Genomic DNA, 17,921 nt, shown 5'->3' with positions numbered 1-17,921 from the left:
AATATTTATTCTCTTTAGGAAATCCATTCTGCCCCTCGAGCGATTCGAATTCCGCGCTGCTCCCGCCGCTAGTACGCTGCGCGGCCGGAGAGGGCAGTGCGGACCAGGTGCAAGCCATCGATGGAGTCCAGTGTATGTACAACTTGACGGAAAATTCCATGCGATTTGTTTCAAACGAACTGATATTTCATTCTGCGACGAAGCGAATGGGAGGTTTTGATTGGCTACGGAGAACGTACAACGGAAATTCCCCTCTACGATGTTTCCCTATAGCTAATCGAAACCTCTCGTTCGCTCTGTTGAAAAATTCAAATTCTCATAATTTGTCGATAAAAAAGCCTTTGGAGAAATTACCGATAAATTACCGGGAATTTCTCTTCGTTTTTGACGTAACTTACTGGATTTAGAACTCTACGCACTCTATATTTACCCCAAACCAGAGAGAAGATGAGAGTAGCCAGGCCCAAGGGGACACAGCTATCAAACTTTTGCGACACGTGCGCCGTTATTCCTGCGGATGCCTCTCGTACTCGAGACACCGTTTCAAAAATAGAACGAAGGATAAAGCGCCATCTCTGATTCAAACCGGTTACTTGAGGCATCGAATGCGATATAGCTAGAGTTCTAAATCCAGTAAGTTACGTCAGAGACGAAGAGAAATTCCCGGTAACTTATCGGTCATTTCTCCAAAGCCTTTTTTATCGAGAAATTATGTGAATTTGAATTTTTCAACAGAGCGAACGAGAGGTTTCGATTAGCTATAGAGAAACATAGTAGAGGGGAATTTCCGTTGTACGTTCTCCGTAGCCAATCAAAACCTCCCATTCGCTTCGTCGCAGAATGAAATATCAGTTCGTTTGAAACAAATCGCATGGAATTTTCCGTCAAGTTGTACATACGTGAATATTTTTAGCTGATGGTAAATACGACCCTATAATCGATATTTTCTAATAGTAATTATTACTCTTTAGCTTGAACTTTGAAGTTGATTGAAAAAAAAAAAGTTATTTAAACGAAGAAACCTAAAGTATAAGTAACAAAATTAACGTTCTTTTAAATTCTCAATGTTCCCGGTAACTTACGGTATGTTTCACAGTTACCTTCTCCAATTTAATGTTACCGAGAATTTTCGAACTCTACTCCCCTCATCTCTGTCTCCCTACTCATCTCTGCCATGAGCATCCGCAGGAATAATGGCGCTCGTGTGTAATAAATATGATAGTTGGCGTCCCGTTGGTCCTGGCTACTCTCATCTTTCTGCTTATGTAGTCAAGGGCCATGAGTGAATCTTGTGAATATATGAACACGTCATGGCGCCAGAACAAATATGTTCCTTAAATGTCGTAGCAAAGAATTTTTATTTGTTTTCAACAAAAATGCATACTGCTGTGCTAGTGGAAAGTGTCGATAAAAATGTAATTAATGGTTACCTAAAGGAGATAAATTCCCTGGATTTTAAAACGACTGCCGTTAAAAATAATGTGGTGAGTATATACCATGCTCTCAATACATTATAATAATTTTGTCTTTTTATGGAAATGGAAACAATACGCCCTTTGAGGGGGGAGAGCATGAACTTCAACATAGGACTACGGGTGTGAAAATGTCATGTATAAACTGTGTTAAATAAGTAACATTTGATTATACAAAGTATCTAAAATTATAATACTGTGACTTATAGTTAACAATATCCAAAGCCAAGGGGTGAAACAAGAACATTTACTTTGTTCATGGTAAGACAAAATTATTTAACACGTTGACTGCTACAGTAGTCACCACTGCAAAGCAGTTGCCATTCATTCAGTGACCACTTTGTAGTCAACGTATTAATCTAAATATTCGATTCATAATTTGTGTGTATTTCATTAATTTCAAAATAGAGATTATTTCCTTGAAGGACGAAATATATTTATTTTTATATATACACAAATAAAATGTGAAAAATGCGAACGATCACATTATGATGCCTGATAAAATTTTGAATTATATGGACAGTAACAGATTGCAATGGATAGAGTACTCAACTATTTCTCTCTGTTAACATTGACAGACTTTCCTTGTGTTTTATATGACTCGTATTATATAATAAAATGTTTGTAGCACATCTGTGCTAAAGATGTATGAAAAAAAAAAAAGGTAATATTAATTTCAATGGATGCTAATGTCAGGTAACGTTATACTTTTATATTTTGCGATTTTTAGTTTACATTTTCATCTGAAAATCAGTGATAAATATTTAAATACTTTATATTGTAAAAATTAGTAGTGTTACAAAGTTTACATTAGATGTTCTTTGTATATTCATAGTTTTATAACATAACAAGTTTTAAGTCAGTTTTAATTTTACTTGGAAAAGTCAGTATGTGTATAATACTATGTACTTGTTAATTTTAAATTGCAGGTGATAAAACAATTCATTGAACGATTGTGTCAGCTCACACATCCAATTGATACATCCTTGGTGGAAAACTTTACCTGGTTACTTCGAAGCCTAATACAAATAGATTATAGCTTTGATGAATGTACATCTGCTGCTTGCATTCAATGGCTAAAACAGATAATTGAATTCTCTAATAATATTGTACATCATGATGTTCTCTTAACACTACATAGTGCCTTATCAACTGAGATGTTTAGCAATAGTGCTAAGGTATACATTTAATTCATTTTTAGTAGAAATCATTTAAAAGTACCTTGAAAGGTTTGCGCACACTATGCCAGGGTGGATTTCAACGCATCGCATTACAAAAATCCACATGGGATTGATTTCATAGATTTTATATGAACTATCGCATATTACATACGGGGCACAGCAGCCACATCGATGGATTGATCGCTAGCTGGATTTTTTCGCGAACTTGCTGTGACCCAGTCCATTCCGTTAAAGTGTGCAACGGATCTGTGCAATAGCGCACGGAATGCAAAACATTTATTGCACAGGGGCGTGAGTTTTGAACTTGCAAGTAATTATCATGTCATTACTGTTGGTATATGGGCGACTTGAAAATTTGCTTACAATATACTGTTAGCACATATAGGCTCTCAGAAATTCTTATCGACGCATAACCTATTTTTTTTTCTTTTATCTACAAATAACATTCTTTTCTAGCAAATATTGTGATATCATGTACCACGTTTTCTTTTTTAGTTTTCCCTTTTTCCCTTTCTTCATCGAAAAGAATTTTAAATAAATAAAGTTCTTCATCGGAATTGTCCATTTTGACAAACGTATGACGCATACGGTGTCAATTGACAATTAAAACGAAAATTGTATGTTTTAATGCGCTGCGGCCCGTCCCGGCTATAATGTGCGCGAGCCTTGAAGTTCCAGTAAAGTCATGTAAGTCATGTTGAATTCACATCAGAGGCGATAAATAGATAGATTGCATAAAATTTCAATCGGTATTCTACGAAGTAGATAACATTGTTAACAAGAACTATGGCACAAAGAAAGTAGGGATTCACCAAATGTGCCAGCCAGTCAGTTTATGACGGATCGTGCATTACGAAACAAGATATCACTAAAAAAATTGGTCGATTGACGAGGTTAGAATTCCGTAGTGATCGACAATGAACACAATTTCAACGCAAACACGGACTGGCTGCCACATTTTATACGTCCACTGATCACTACGTCATCCACATTTTATTCATGAAAACCGTCAAAATTGTAGTCAAATATCGATTGGGAATTTCACGCATTTTCCTCGCTTCTTATATATGAATTCAATGTGGCTGATCTGGCTTTATTGCACCCCTAAGGTGATATGAAAGGGTCAGTCTATATATATCTTTGAGAGGCCTATTCGTTCGTGAAAGTATTCTCCGCATTGGGTGCATCGATTCGATTCAAATTTTACCACGTGAATGTGGAGGTCTTTAAGTAGGCCCTAAAACTTATAAAATTTCAATTTTAATAAAAGAAATTTGATTCATCATTGTCTAGAACTAACATGGCGTCATCCGTGCACGTTTTTGATGTTTTACGCTTTTTGAAGGCTTGAAACCGTAAATGAAGTGTTTCAGGATCTAACTCCAACAATTTAGAATACCATAGAAATTGAATATTACCGAGTCAGATGGGAAAATATGCAAATACTTTCACGTACGATTGTAAGAAACGCTTGTTTCGCGGGTAACACGGGTCTTTAAAGCAAAAATTTAGTTACAGCTGAACGTCACAGATGGCGCCGTTAGTCCATTAGAGTATCAAAAATCATGAATCCACAGGATTTCGACAGCTTTACTTCTATCTCTTTATAGTAATTATTTACTCTACCGAAATGACATATGGAATGCTTTATTTTGTATAATTATCAACATAGAGTGCAACAGACTTCAACATAAATACAAATGCCTGTAACGTGGCACGTCAGCTTATGTTACCACTTGAGTATCCAAAATGGAGTGACCACCAAGAAGGCTGTAGATGAATTTTATTTTATCGCCGTCGATTAAATTTTTCAGCGCCTTTCATATCACCTTAATGAACAATTTCTTTAAGTTCAATTTATCGTTTTAAATTGTACAATACCATTTGGTTTTGTATCATGATGTGAATAAGTACATATTAATAATTTACACTAATTTATTTTATTGCTGATAAAATCTGTAATCACGAATATCTTTCGAAATTTGCTATTAAAATAGTTAACCCTTCCGTGACTATAGTCACCCATCAGTGCATGCTTGCCATATCCTATGGGTAATTTTAGTCACCCGTCAAAATCTTGCATTAATTTATAACTTTAGTAAAGTTTTGTTACTTTGTTTCTTTTTTGGACTTTTTTGCTTTTTCACTATGATGAACATTTGTCGTAACTGATCCGAACTGTAGCGGTGTCTTCGTAATTGAAGTGTCTGTAAGATGGAAACGCACTGGAGAAAGGCATGGCCATATCATAAGGATTATTTCATACTTCATTTGTATAAGACTATTATATTTTAGTGAATAGTTAGGAGCATGATACACTTTGTACCTCATATTTTATACTATATTTTCAAAAAATCTTTATTCTTTCTACAAATCTCAATAGAACTTAGAGGACTTCATTAGTCATCGAAACCAATTGTTCAAATTTATAAATGATCCAATTGTTCCATGGAATGAAACCAGTGTTCTTGCATTACGATGCATACAAGTTATTTTATTGAAAAAACGTGACGACAGGTCATTAGTGTTACCTGAATTTAATTTGACTACTGCACACGTCATTTCAAACATTATTATATCATTGGATTACAAATGTCAAGATAAATTAGTTTACAACAAAGTAAGTTAACTCTGTCAATTTCGCCATAGTGCATGACACTCGTTTCATCATTGGGTAGCCTGTAACGATTAAATTCTATTTTCTAGACGATATGTCTGTGCCTACATATTCTCCACATACTTGTGGTTGATTATCAAATTTTATCCCAAAGTCCTGATGAAGTTGGGAAACTCTTTGGAGCTGTTCAAACCTACATGTATCACGGAATCAAAGGCTATCAGTTAATGAAGCCTGAGCCTATTCGACCAGCGACCATGAACCTTCCTGAAACTGTATATACCATGCCGTGTATTAGAAATTTCAGTCGCAAACCTAAAGGAAAAAGTCAACAGACAAGAAAATTCACATCAGATAGCCTAAAAAGTTCTACTCGGATCGATAGCAAACCTGTGTGTAGATGCTCGAGTGATTCCGATACGTCTGAGAATGAGATCGTTAATCTTGACCGGATAGAGTCCAAGGTTCGCTTTGAAGCAATTCATTTACTTCAGGGCATAGCACGTAACATATCGAGTCGTGAGATTTTTGGTTATTGGCCACAAATTGTAGCTAACGATTCCACAGATAACGTAAGAGTTCTAAGTAGATACATACTACGAGAACCAGTTTCGAAGAACCGACAAACTGCTTTGAGTACACTGACGGAATTACTCGATGGAGCAAGATCATTCCTGCTGCATGCAGAAGACGTTGAACGCCCTTCATTCGTTGCATTCTGCAGTACAGTGAGTGCAATGATAAAGGAGCTTCACCTTGCTCTATCATTGCTCTTGAATACTGAAAGAAACATGGTTCTACGTATGCATGGATTGAAATGTGTGGCTGCACTCGCTCGAAGCACACCTTACGCCAGGTTGAAACCAGGACTTGCTACAAAGTTAGTTAGAAATTGCAGATCGCAGATACATTACAAAGGTAAGGATTTCTTGTCTGATAAACTCCATTTTGGGAACTCACCCAGACAGCACATCTACTGAAAAGATGACGAAAAGCTATCTTTTTTAAGTCATCATTTCGACATGAAGAGGTATCGAAAAAATATGTAAAGTCTAATGTTGCTGAATATCACGGACTAAAAGATATCTCAGTATGAATGCCTAATAGAGGAAGTCAATAGTGTAATGGTATGCAGTTTGATCCGTGCCTATGCACCGAAAAACTGCATCCTTCGAGGGTTCGAGTCTCACGATTCCTGAGACCGAAATTAATTTAAATTCTAATATATGAAATAGAAGGAGACTGGCGAGAGAGCGAGGAGAGCGTTCACGAACGATCGATCAGCTGAGCGCGTAAATATTATGGAGAGTCGGGAGGCCTGTCGACTGAATCCGGATTTAGCGAGTTTTTCTATCGTTAGGGACTTTGCTTCCGCACCGTTTCGCATAAATTGGCGATTTAAATTTCTCAGAAAATTATTCACTTTTCCGGATCACTTTAATTAAATTAGGTGCAGTCCTAATTCAATTATCGTGTGTCCTGTTTTTCTGATTCTGGCTACAGGGAAAGGAAGGATGGGAATTTGACTCTCAGTGAGAACGGCTTATCCCATTATCGGTGCGTTCTATAGTTTCATCATTGAATCAGCAGGATTTGGAATAATGGAATTTCAGGTTTTTGGATAAATTTGGACTGTTAAGAGTTTAGGGCAGTTAGTCCCTACTCCGTGCACTATGTTTGCCGACTTTCCGTTTTACTTGATCCGCGTGCAGCAATCTATTCCGAACGCAGGGCTTGCTGATCTTAGAGGGGTGAATTGAGGTTTCTTTTTGAACCTTGTTCTGAGAATTCTACCCGTACTGTGGGAGTGGCTGATCAGCCTAAACGAAATCTATTTTTACTAAATGAGTTTTAGTACCGGGTTGCGGACTACTTAGTTCCGCGAATCTATGATTCTTCCCGGAGCTTGGCTCTACGGGGATTAGTACGACTTATTCTATGTTAGCCAGTCGCGGACATTGGTAATTAGGTTTGGTTTGTGGAAAAAGGTGTTCGTGAGTTGGTGAAATACCAAGACCGATGGGATGATGTAGGAGTTTAAATTGGAGGAATACGAGAGGTGAAGGATGCAGGAGTGGTGATTGTGCCAGACCTGTTGGTGTGTAAGGGTCCTGCAAAAGAATATACTTACTTGTGGCATTAACTCCTCGATCGCGAATTAACGAGTACAGTTTTAGACACCGGTTCTTCGACTTGCGATCGAGTCGAAAGTTCCGATTCAAGAGAGCGTTCGTCTGCCGGGCTTTGCGCTCGCGGTCCGTGGTCCCCTCTCCCAGGTCCTCCCTACTTGTTCGCAAATATTATCGCGCATGCTTGAATAGGGCCGAATTACTAATCCTAATGTACAGTGGCGCATGTTAACCACCTGACCCGTTACAATAGCTATGTATAAGATATCAGAAAGTAAGTGGAAAGTGGCAGCATCAGCGTCATTTCGTTGAGATGTAGATTTATGTGTAAATATAAAAATAAAATCTCTACTTAAAAACTTAATTTCCGATACGAAAGGATCGGCATTTGCTATTTTATTTTGTTTAATAATTAAAAATTATATAGTTCTTGCTATTGAGATACACTGAGTGAAATTTGTGAAGTTAAAATAATATTGTGCCTATAGTTGGTAATTTTAGGTTACACATACACTAATTTTAGTATTAATTACAAAATTATTGGTTACGATTACAAAGGTTCATAGTACGGATCATCGAATTAACCAAAAATATAGTCATTGATACTGAAATATTCGCTGTTCTTTAAAATATGATAAAAAAGGATGTATTCAAAATATGTTTACTTTTACTCCGGTGAAATATGACTAACATAGATTTATTGTAATTCACATGATGATGAAACAACCTTGCCAATCGGTATATGAGCACTGACGTCGCTTTCTTGCAAGTGGTCTAGATAGCAATTCGTTCCTATATAAGACCCGTTTTTTACGTTTTACAAAAAAACATTCCAAAGTGTCCGCCCCCGATCTTATTGATTTTCATATATGTTGAAGAACACAAACATCTAAGAGACACGTTTTTTTATATCTGCAATGGCCCACATTTAAGGGATGAAACAACCCTCCACAGTTTGGCGAAAATCGGATTTTTATAATAATTTTCGTAGAAGTAGTGGAGGGATTTCTACGAAACTTGGTATAAACGCATTCTGTATAAGGACGGTGAAAACACTATTGTCCAGCAATGTCCCCCCCCCCCCCAGGGGGTGAATTACCCTTCAGGCGACATTTTTTTGTAATATCTATTAAACAAGCACTCCTACTTAAGTTCCACTTACGCGATGTGATTGCTCACAAAAAATGAAGAAATACGTGTTTTTTGCTTTTTGCCAATAAATATTTACACATCGGTTGTAAACAATGAATGTAGGTGGTATACGGGTATGTTCCGACTAGCTTTATTGGGTTATATCGTGACCAATTCATTGTACATAAATCTTGTGAACGTGCTAATTCCCCAAAATGTCGGTAGTATTTATAACATCCAATTATTTATAAATAAATTTAAAAAAAAGTTTTAGAGACTAAAACAGTTTCGCAACAGATCCGATGACGCAGTCATTAACCGTTTCCAACTAGTAATACAATCTCCTTGGTGAAACGGTAAAATTGGATTTTTACTGTTTTTACGAAAATATAGTTAGCGATATTGGATACCTTAGGTACGAGAATGGTGCATTCAATCAAATCAAATTTGGAATCGTCTACGCCGACGTGCGTTCTTATAAAGTCTGCACTGGATTCGATGCTGATCAGTTCTGATCAGGATTTCGTCCTTGTGAAATTATTTTGTCGATATGCTATGATTTATTTGTGCATAATGATTATAAATCTTATAAACGTGAGCAACCTCTTGTTAGCTACATTTCAAACGATGTATTTAATGGAAACTGAAGTCAATCGACAAGAAATACTATTAAAAGACTCTATTCAAAAGATTCTTATGGACAGTATATTCCAATTTAATTCGTTCGAGACTACTGAAGATTCAACATTGGATATTCAAGAACCTTTTCAAGCACGGGAGGTGGAGTATATTGAAGAAGAAGGAGAGTGGAGTGACGAATCAGTGCCACAACCGTCTTCATCGATTTGCCAAGATATAGCGGTTAATTTCGACTATAAAAAGAAAGCAGTAGAATTCTGGACCAGCAATTTTAAATTTTATCACCGTCCAGCAACGATTTAGAAAACTTTCTGATGCTAGTGAATTGAGAAGGTGGGCTACCCAAGTGGATGATGAAGGATGTCGAAAAGAAACATTAATGTATGTCTCTACATTTACGCTAAACAAATTATGAAATGCTATTGACGCTGGTTTTATATTGCATTACGCAGATATCCAAAAATGGGCTCTAGAAGCATGGAGAGAACAGACAAACAACGACGTGAGTTTTAAAGCATCGTCAAAATGGTTATATAATTTCAAAAAAGCTCATCGTATTGTGTCACGGAAAATAACAAAATCTATTTCAAGGAAGACCATAGAAGATGGCGACGATTTACAAAAAGCAACTAGTGAATTTATAAACACTGTAAGACCACTGATAGCGCAGTACGGGACCGAAAATGTGTATAATTCCGATCAAAGTGGATTTCAACTAGAAATTCATTCAGGACGGACATTATCATATGAAGGAAAAAAAAAGAGTGGAATATGTTGCCCAATCGAGTTTGTCGACAACACATAGCTACACAATTCAACCAACAATTTCTTGTGATGGACGATTACTATCACCTTTGTTGATAATGTTGAATGAAGTAAGTGGCCCATTCGGACCGGTAGTGGAAAGAACATTGTTTCGTCCACAAAATATTTTTCCTTCGGCTTCGAAGTCTGGTAAGTTGACTTCAGGTAAAGATGCGTTGAATTTATTTCTATAATTGATTGACTTGTATACTTATAATGATTAATGCGATTAAAAAGATTGTAGAGCATTTTTAAACGTGATTGAAGGATGTCCTCTACCCTAACATTGGACAATAAAGCGTTCTTCAGCTAGACTTCTGGAGCGGAGTTTCTGGAATAAAAAGTGTCTTTTCGCAGTTTCTTAATACTACACACACGACGTCTTATTCTTTTATCCAATTTTTTAAGAAAATGTATTGCTTCTGATGTATTGTTAAATGGAAGCACATTTCTTATGCTACCAAAATTTAACAATTGTTTAGCAAGAACATTTCTAAATTCTAAGTAATTAATTTTAGTGAAATGCGTTTTATTGTATTATATAACCAACAAGCAATCTGTTCGCGCCGAATTAACAAGAGCTCAATTAGTAATTATCAATCATGACCCGTGTGGTTCGAAGCTAGCCTCTGCGTCCTGTCGCGCCGTCCAGGCGCGCCAACCACTACTTCAAGGATCGACAACGGCGTCGACCCCCTGGAGGTAGGGTCGTCGTTGCGACACGTCTTTTGAGCTCCATTCGTAACGCGCCTTTCTTCATCCGCAACTGTCTCCTTCAACCCATCTGGAAAATATCATTCGAAAGTTCCCAAGAAACCCATGTACCTCTCGATCACGTCCGCAATTAGGACAATTTATGGCGTCCGTTCTTTTACTCTTCGTCTAGTGGTTCTCCGAAGCTCTCTAACGACATCCGCATGTGCAGTCTTCACTCACGCCTCTGGAACTGCCTAAAACTTCTCCCTCTTCTTTTCTTCTTGACCAATCGGCTGCATACAAAAATGCAATTCGTCGACTTTCCTCCAAACTCCGCCTCTAAAATCTCTCTCTGGGACCCTCTTGTTTCCAAACTTTGGTCCTAAACAGCAGATTCGATTGAACAGCCGAGCGACCATCAGCGTCCCGGCATTACCGCGTCTTTCGGTCTCCCGCGCGACTTTACGCGTCTGCGGTATCTAGCGAGATAAAATAGATCTCCTGCGAGAACAACGATTCTCCATTTTACGCGCTCAACTTCTCGCGCCATCACTAAGTCCACTCGTGCTAGTGGCCCGCTTAATTAGGCATCATTAATCGTTCCGTTACTTTCACTTCGTAATCTTATTGTTAAACCCGCTTGAATTGTAAATTATTACCAGTGTTAAATAAACGTTTAAGTTTCGTTATCGCATTTCGCATCCAGAAAATTATCTAGCCGTTCCTCCGCGAATCGAACTAACAAAACCAACTTAACATTTATTGGTCCTTTGCGTCGGATCGTGGAGCGGAACGTAACAAACACACTAACACAATCCATTGATGTTGTATGTACAAATATGTAATGTCTTGAAAAAGTGTCTAAATTGTAATGTCTATTATATGAAAAAAGCACTTTATCTACCACCGTAAGGACTTACGAGAGGAAGAATAGTAGGGGATCATTTGATCTGATCTGTCAATACCTAACATATTGTAATTATAATCTACAATAGTAGAAGTCTTCTTTACGACTATTCTTTTTTACACTTAACTTTGAATGATGCATTGCGTTTAGTTGATATTGTCAAAACTTTTCGTTTATCTCTCCATTTCTGTACTAATAGATTATTATTCCTAGCAAAAATAGATTCTCCTTTTTTTAGATTTTTGTCAATTACAAATTTTGGATTACCTCGGCGATTTTTCCGAAGCGTTCCAACAACGTGTGTCTGGTCTTCATAAAGTGAAGCGGCTAATTGCACACTACTGTAGTAATTATCCATGTAAACTGTGTGCCCTTTTCTCAAATAACTTTTGTAGCAACTTATATACAACACTGTAAGCGTGACCATTTTCATTATTAGTCGTATCTTTTCCGCAATATATAAAAAATTTTAAACGGAACCATCAGGAGTGCACAATTCATAGATCTTTACTCCAAATTTAGATTTCATCAATGGAATATATTGCCTAAATAGCAAACGGCCTCGTCATAGCAGTAAACTTTCATCTAAAGATAATAAACATTTTGAATATTTGTGACGACATGATTTAACACCTGATCTATTTTATGGAGGCGATAGGTTTTATCAGAAGTTCCATCATGAAATCTTAGGCAACGAAGTATATTTTCGAAACGATTTCTGCACATACTTTGTCCAAATATAGGATAATAATATAGTATATCTTTATTTTAATACGTCTTAACATTAGGTATATGAATATTCCCCATTATAATGCATAATGCTAAAAACTTTTTCATTTCGTCGATTGTAACATTTTTCCACTTTTTTAAATTGGATTATTTGAAATATCTGTCTTTTCTAATAATATTATAGCGCGGGCGTTTACCCATTCCACAATTTTTTAAAATAAATCATTCTCAAATAATAATGAAAAAGCATCTAAAGGTGTGCTATTTGGCAATAAATTCACTTTTAAACCTTCTTGAGCGATAAAGTCATGTAATGCAGGATCTGCATCTACTTCTGTCCACTGCGAACTAATTTGAGAAACATTGATACTTCCTCTAGTATTATTAGAATTATCTTCACAATCTTCATTTTTACTACAGTTTGATAAGCTGCTCACATCCTTATAGACCGTAAAGGAATAGTTATTTGAATTATTTGATTGATTTGTGATGTCGGTTATATCTTCGTCACTCGTATATACAACACGCCTTTTCTTTATTGGGGGTTTCTTAGAAAGATTTGACATCTTGTAAACGCAAAAAAATATATCCTACGAAAACATATACATTTCACAATATGTTATTAACCTCATATTTATCTACTTACGCTAAATTAATTAAATTTAAGTACTTAAAAAAATATACAGATATTGCACTTTGCCTTAATACTTGTCATAACAAACTGATAAATTCACCTGCTTGTTACCGACAAAAAAAAAATTATCTCCAGACCAAGGTCAGTCGGCATCTATTTTGTTGTTTTATAGGCCGTTACAACAGTTTCGGCTAAAAATAAGTGCAAGGTATTGTTATAAAATAAAAAAGTAAACACGTAGCATATTTGCAGCGCTGGTAGCGAACGTATTTAACTCGGGCAATGAGAGTGTGGCAATGAAATTTGGTTATATTTCGGTGAAAATATAATTACAACCGGAGCACGTGGTTTTTATATCCAAGTTATGTTTAATCGCATTAGCTATCTCTTCACATTTTAATACGAGATCCGTTAAAAATTCGCCAACATCATGTTGCCTTTGCTCTGCATAAGTTACTCTGACATATTGACGTAGAGAGAATGAATTCATTATTTTATTGCCTTCCATATCGTATCAGAGCATTGTTTTCAAAACCTTGCAGTTTTTTCCATTCAAAATATTTCTTTTAATTGCTTCGCAGTGAAACAGACATTGAATAGTGGAATTTGCATAACACGCTGAATCAGTATTTTGTAATCCAGCAATATTACAGGACATTTTGTTTATTTGCTCCTGGCATTCAGTAACATCTTTTGAAATTGCCCATATTTGATCACACATTTTTTTTCCACGTTGACTAAATACAGATACATCTGAAAGATCCATGTGATCTTTTCTTCGTAACCTGTTGTATTCGAGAATGGCTCTTTCGTCTGCTTTGACGTTATGCGGATCGAAATTGATCAAATGTGAACCCTCTAATGAGATAACGCGGGATAGTGCGACCTAAGTTTGCCCATCACTAAATATGCTATTTCCAGTATGTATAACTGCGTTCCTCAAACTTAAGCCTTGACTTTTATGAATTATAATCCCACAACTAACAAGGAAACCTTACGGACCCGAAATCTCCAATTTAAAAAATCTTTTGATATATTGTAGATCATGAAAAAATATCAGACGCGTATTTCTTTATATCTGCGGAAAACATATTTAGAGGGGAGAAAATCACCCCAAATGATAACCCTCAAAAATGCTTTTTTTTTTTTATATATATCTCGGCTTCTAATTGGAATTTTAAAATAAAAAAAAAACTGGGAATTACTCCTTACAAAACAGGAAAGGTAATAGAAGCGGTAACAAACGTCGCCCAATTGTTGCTCAAATTTTGGATCCTTGTATCGTGAAGTACTCCGTGATGCGCCCTGGACGAAGGTTGCGGGTCGAGAGAGCGAGCGCTGGCCCTCCAATCTCACTGAAGTTGTCGCACCAGAGAGACTACGTGGACAACCCGGCAAAGGCCTCACAGATCGGTTACAAGCAATTGGGCGAATATTCAAAATGAAACTACTGCTACCAGATTTTATGCAATGAAATAGTTAACTAAAGTTGACGTGTTTTAGGATTTTTAAAAACCATCCTTAGCTCGAATAACTACCCCTAAAATGTAGGGACCCTATAATCACCATGTAAATTATATTAATTTCGTTACAACATTTTGGAAATATTAAAAAGGTAATATTCTATATTATAAGTTTGAAACACCATTTTTTTTACAAAATAATTATTATTTCTTAAAGGCACCTCTTCCTTAAAGATATGTTTCTTGTAACGTATCTGTGTTTCTGTCTTGAGTTTCAGAATCAAACAAAATGGAAATTACTTCTTGCAAAAGCAAAGAAGATAATAGAAGCACTTTTGATCCGAGGGGTTGCAACCCTTATTTTTTTCAACGAAAAACTACATCTTTAGAAGTAATTTGAATATAATCGTTGTGAATCACAATGGAATTTTTGAATATTGATTACTTTAGAAATTCTTGAATAGGATATTTTTTGGAAGTAGTATGTAATAACAATATGTAAAGTAAAACATAAGCAAATAATATTTTTGATTTAATTACATATTATAAAACGATTTTTACATTTTCAACGAATCCAAACAATAAAAATTGTTATTCAGTTTATTATACATCATTTTTTAATTCTTAGAATAATAATTTTTTTAGTAAGCGTGTACTACAAGTAAAAACTTCATTTTACAAAGTTATTGCAATAATGGTAATCTTCAAAAAAGGGTTTAAAACATAACGATTTTATACACCAACCGCAACGCATAATAGCTTTGTTTTTACATTCTTCTATTTTGTTACATGTTTATCTAACCTTTTGCCAAGGTTCATTAAATTCTATTCGTTAATTCTGTTTCCTGGGGAACATCCTTAAGTCAATTTTAATGACTTATTTTCTATTTTAAGCGTAAATATTATGTATGAAAAGTTTTGTATTTAATTTAACTATTAATACCTATGAATTCAATTAAAAAGATTTTCTTTAAATAAGTAAATAATAAAATTTATTAAAAAATTGTAATCATTAGTATATTTTAATACGTTTTTACAAGTAAATTTGCAATATCCCGACTTAAATTTGTCTGTCTATTACATATCGACCCTTAATTCTCGTTCCCTCTCTAAAATAACAGATAGCATGCGTGCGCCAAACTTCGACGTTATTTTTCTCATTGAAAGTCAACCAGCTCAAAAATTAGTTTGATTAACATTTATCACATTCGGACGTAAGCGCGTGTCATCTTGCGCTATCCCTTATCGCTTCAACTGCCGAAATGCTATGTTCTCGAACTGCACGCGCTGTGTACTTTGAGATTGATAAAATAGATACGATTTGACATCTTGTAAACGCAAAAAAATATATCCTACGAAAACATATACATTTCACAATATGTTATTAACCTCATATTTATCTACTTACGCTAANTATTACGAAAACTAACAATAATAATTAGCCGGAACGTCACAAAATGTTCATATCTCTGGTGTACTTTGACGTTTTTCATTCTTACTAATTATAATTAATTGTAACATTTAATTATTATGTTAGGAATAAACTTTTTCATTAATATATTGTTATTTCTGTAGGTTTCAAAATGAGGATTAATGTTAAAAATGTTATAAATTTATTAATGGCTTATTTTCAAAGTTTACAAATACCAGAATGTGCAGTAAACGATGCTGAAATTCAACTACCAGAAAAAATAAAAAGTATTTTAATCGATACAACGAATGAGTTTAATGATGTTGAAATGATTTTTGATGCCACAAGATGCCAAAACGTTGAAGATGAAGTATAACATCTTTTTCCAGGTCCTGATAAAGCACCAACGAATCAGTGTACACAAGAAGATGAAAATATTAATTTTGAATATAAACAAAGAGCCGTAGAGCTGTAGTAACATGAGAAGTAGTAAAAGGAAGAAAAACTTGAGTCTCGAGAGTGTACAAAACAAATTTAGAAAAGTCTCATGAATAAGTGAACTACATCGTTGGACTCGTACAGTCAATAAAGGTAGAACCTATAAAGAAAAAGTAGCTCGAATATGTCAACATACGTTAGATAATTTTAACTCTTTCATTACGGGTGCCGCCTATAGGCGGCGGCCGCGCGACGACCTATGTGTACGAGCAAAGTGCACACTTCGCGGCGCGGTGACCCGTTCAGTGGCGTCACTCCAGCGGAGCGGACTGCCGTAAGGAAAGGGTTAAAGTTGCAAAGGATGCTGATCTTATAATTCATGATCGTGATATGCGCCGATAGGCTTTACAAGCTAAGGGAGAAATAGACTTTGACGATATTAAATTTAAGGCAAGTGGAACTTGTCTTTTAAAATTTAAAAAAGCTCACAGAATTGTGTCAAGAAAAATAAATAAGTTTATTGGGAGAAAATCATTGGGAAATCGTTTAGAACTTGAACAAAAAGCAAACACCTTTCTTGCTGACGTTAAAATATCTGCAGCAGCAGTTGGCTTTCACAGCGTCTATAACTCTAGCCAAAGTGGATTTTAATTAGAAATGCACTCTGGGAGAACACTAGCCATTGAAAGGGAAACCCAGGGGCAATGCTTGGTGCTATCAGTTTCGTCGACTACACATAGTTATACGATACAACCATTAATATCAGATTGTGGGCAACAATTGTCGCCACTTTTTTTGGTTTTGAAAGAACCAAGTGGAAAATTTGGTCCTATTGTTATAACTAAATTATTCCAAACTGAAAACGTTCACGTGGAACCTTCTAAATGAGGAAAATTGACTAGAAGTAAATATATCTCTGTTTATATCTATTTATTTACTGCAAATATGTAAAAATTATCTTTTGTTCTAGATCTCTTTAAAATTTGGTTGGAACAAATATTTTATCCAAATTTAGGACCTGATACTGTACTATTAATTAATTCCTGGAGTGAACATTGTGATTGAGTTATAGAGGAAACAATGCCAAGCAATAAAATTGTTAATGTACAAAAAATACCAACAGGAACAACAGGAAAAATTCAACCACTTGATGTATATGGGTTTCGAGTATGAAAAAATTACGTCCGACATTTTTCAGATAATGTTATTTTAATGAATTATGATTTAAATTTATATGAAAGAAATGACATTAAATTGCAATCATTAGTTCACAACCAATTATCTTCACCGAGATATTCTAATCTTTTTAAATATTCCTGATACAAAAGTGGTTATCTTCATAAAAAAAAAACAGATAATTTTGATAATGCTGTCCATTACAGCTTCGGTGATTCATGTGGGATACAATGCGAAATAGAAGAATGTAAAAACACAGCTAATATGCGTTGCGGTTGGTACAAAAAATCGTTATGTTTTAAACACTTTTTTGAAGATTACCATTATTGCAAAAACTTTGTAAAATGAAGTTTTTGTTTGTAGTACATGTTTACTAAAAAATTATTATTCAGGTGAGGCGCCAATGCGCGGTTCACGCGCCAGGACGAACGACCGTTAGTGTCGTCGCGCGCGCCATCTGCTTCCCGTACCGATGCGCGCGCCACTTGCCTCCC

At 35.6% G+C, this 17,921-nt stretch overlaps 1 protein-coding gene across 2 annotated transcripts; it reads left to right on the top strand.

Annotated features, from left to right (window-relative positions):
- Positions 1–1,203: 1,203 nt before the first annotated feature.
- Positions 1,204–17,680, top strand: LOC105698998 (HEAT repeat-containing protein 6). 2 transcript variants are annotated; one of them, XM_023433643.1, is made up of 6 exons: positions 1,204–1,484; positions 2,402–2,650; positions 5,037–5,273; positions 5,360–6,188; positions 16,203–16,404; positions 17,222–17,680. In XM_023433643.1, exons 1-5 carry the CDS (start codon positions 1,311–1,313, stop codon positions 16,286–16,288), a joined length of 1,575 nt encoding a protein of 524 aa, XP_023289411.1. In that variant the 5' UTR covers positions 1,204–1,310; the 3' UTR covers positions 16,289–16,404; positions 17,222–17,680. The 2 variants fall into 2 exon arrangements, with proteins under 2 accessions (XP_023289411.1, XP_023289410.1); XM_023433642.1 differs by lacking the exon at positions 16,203–16,404.
- The last annotated feature ends 241 nt before the right edge of the window (positions 17,681–17,921 follow it).

This window comes from Orussus abietinus, unplaced genomic scaffold (genome assembly GCF_000612105.2).
Source record: "Orussus abietinus isolate OABI.00-Male unplaced genomic scaffold, Oabi_2.0 scaffold948, whole genome shotgun sequence".
In the NCBI taxonomy this organism is placed as follows: domain Eukaryota; kingdom Metazoa; phylum Arthropoda; class Insecta; order Hymenoptera; family Orussidae; genus Orussus; species Orussus abietinus.
Note: the sequence above shows the minus strand (reverse complement) of the source record. Positions and strands in the feature narration are given on the sequence as shown.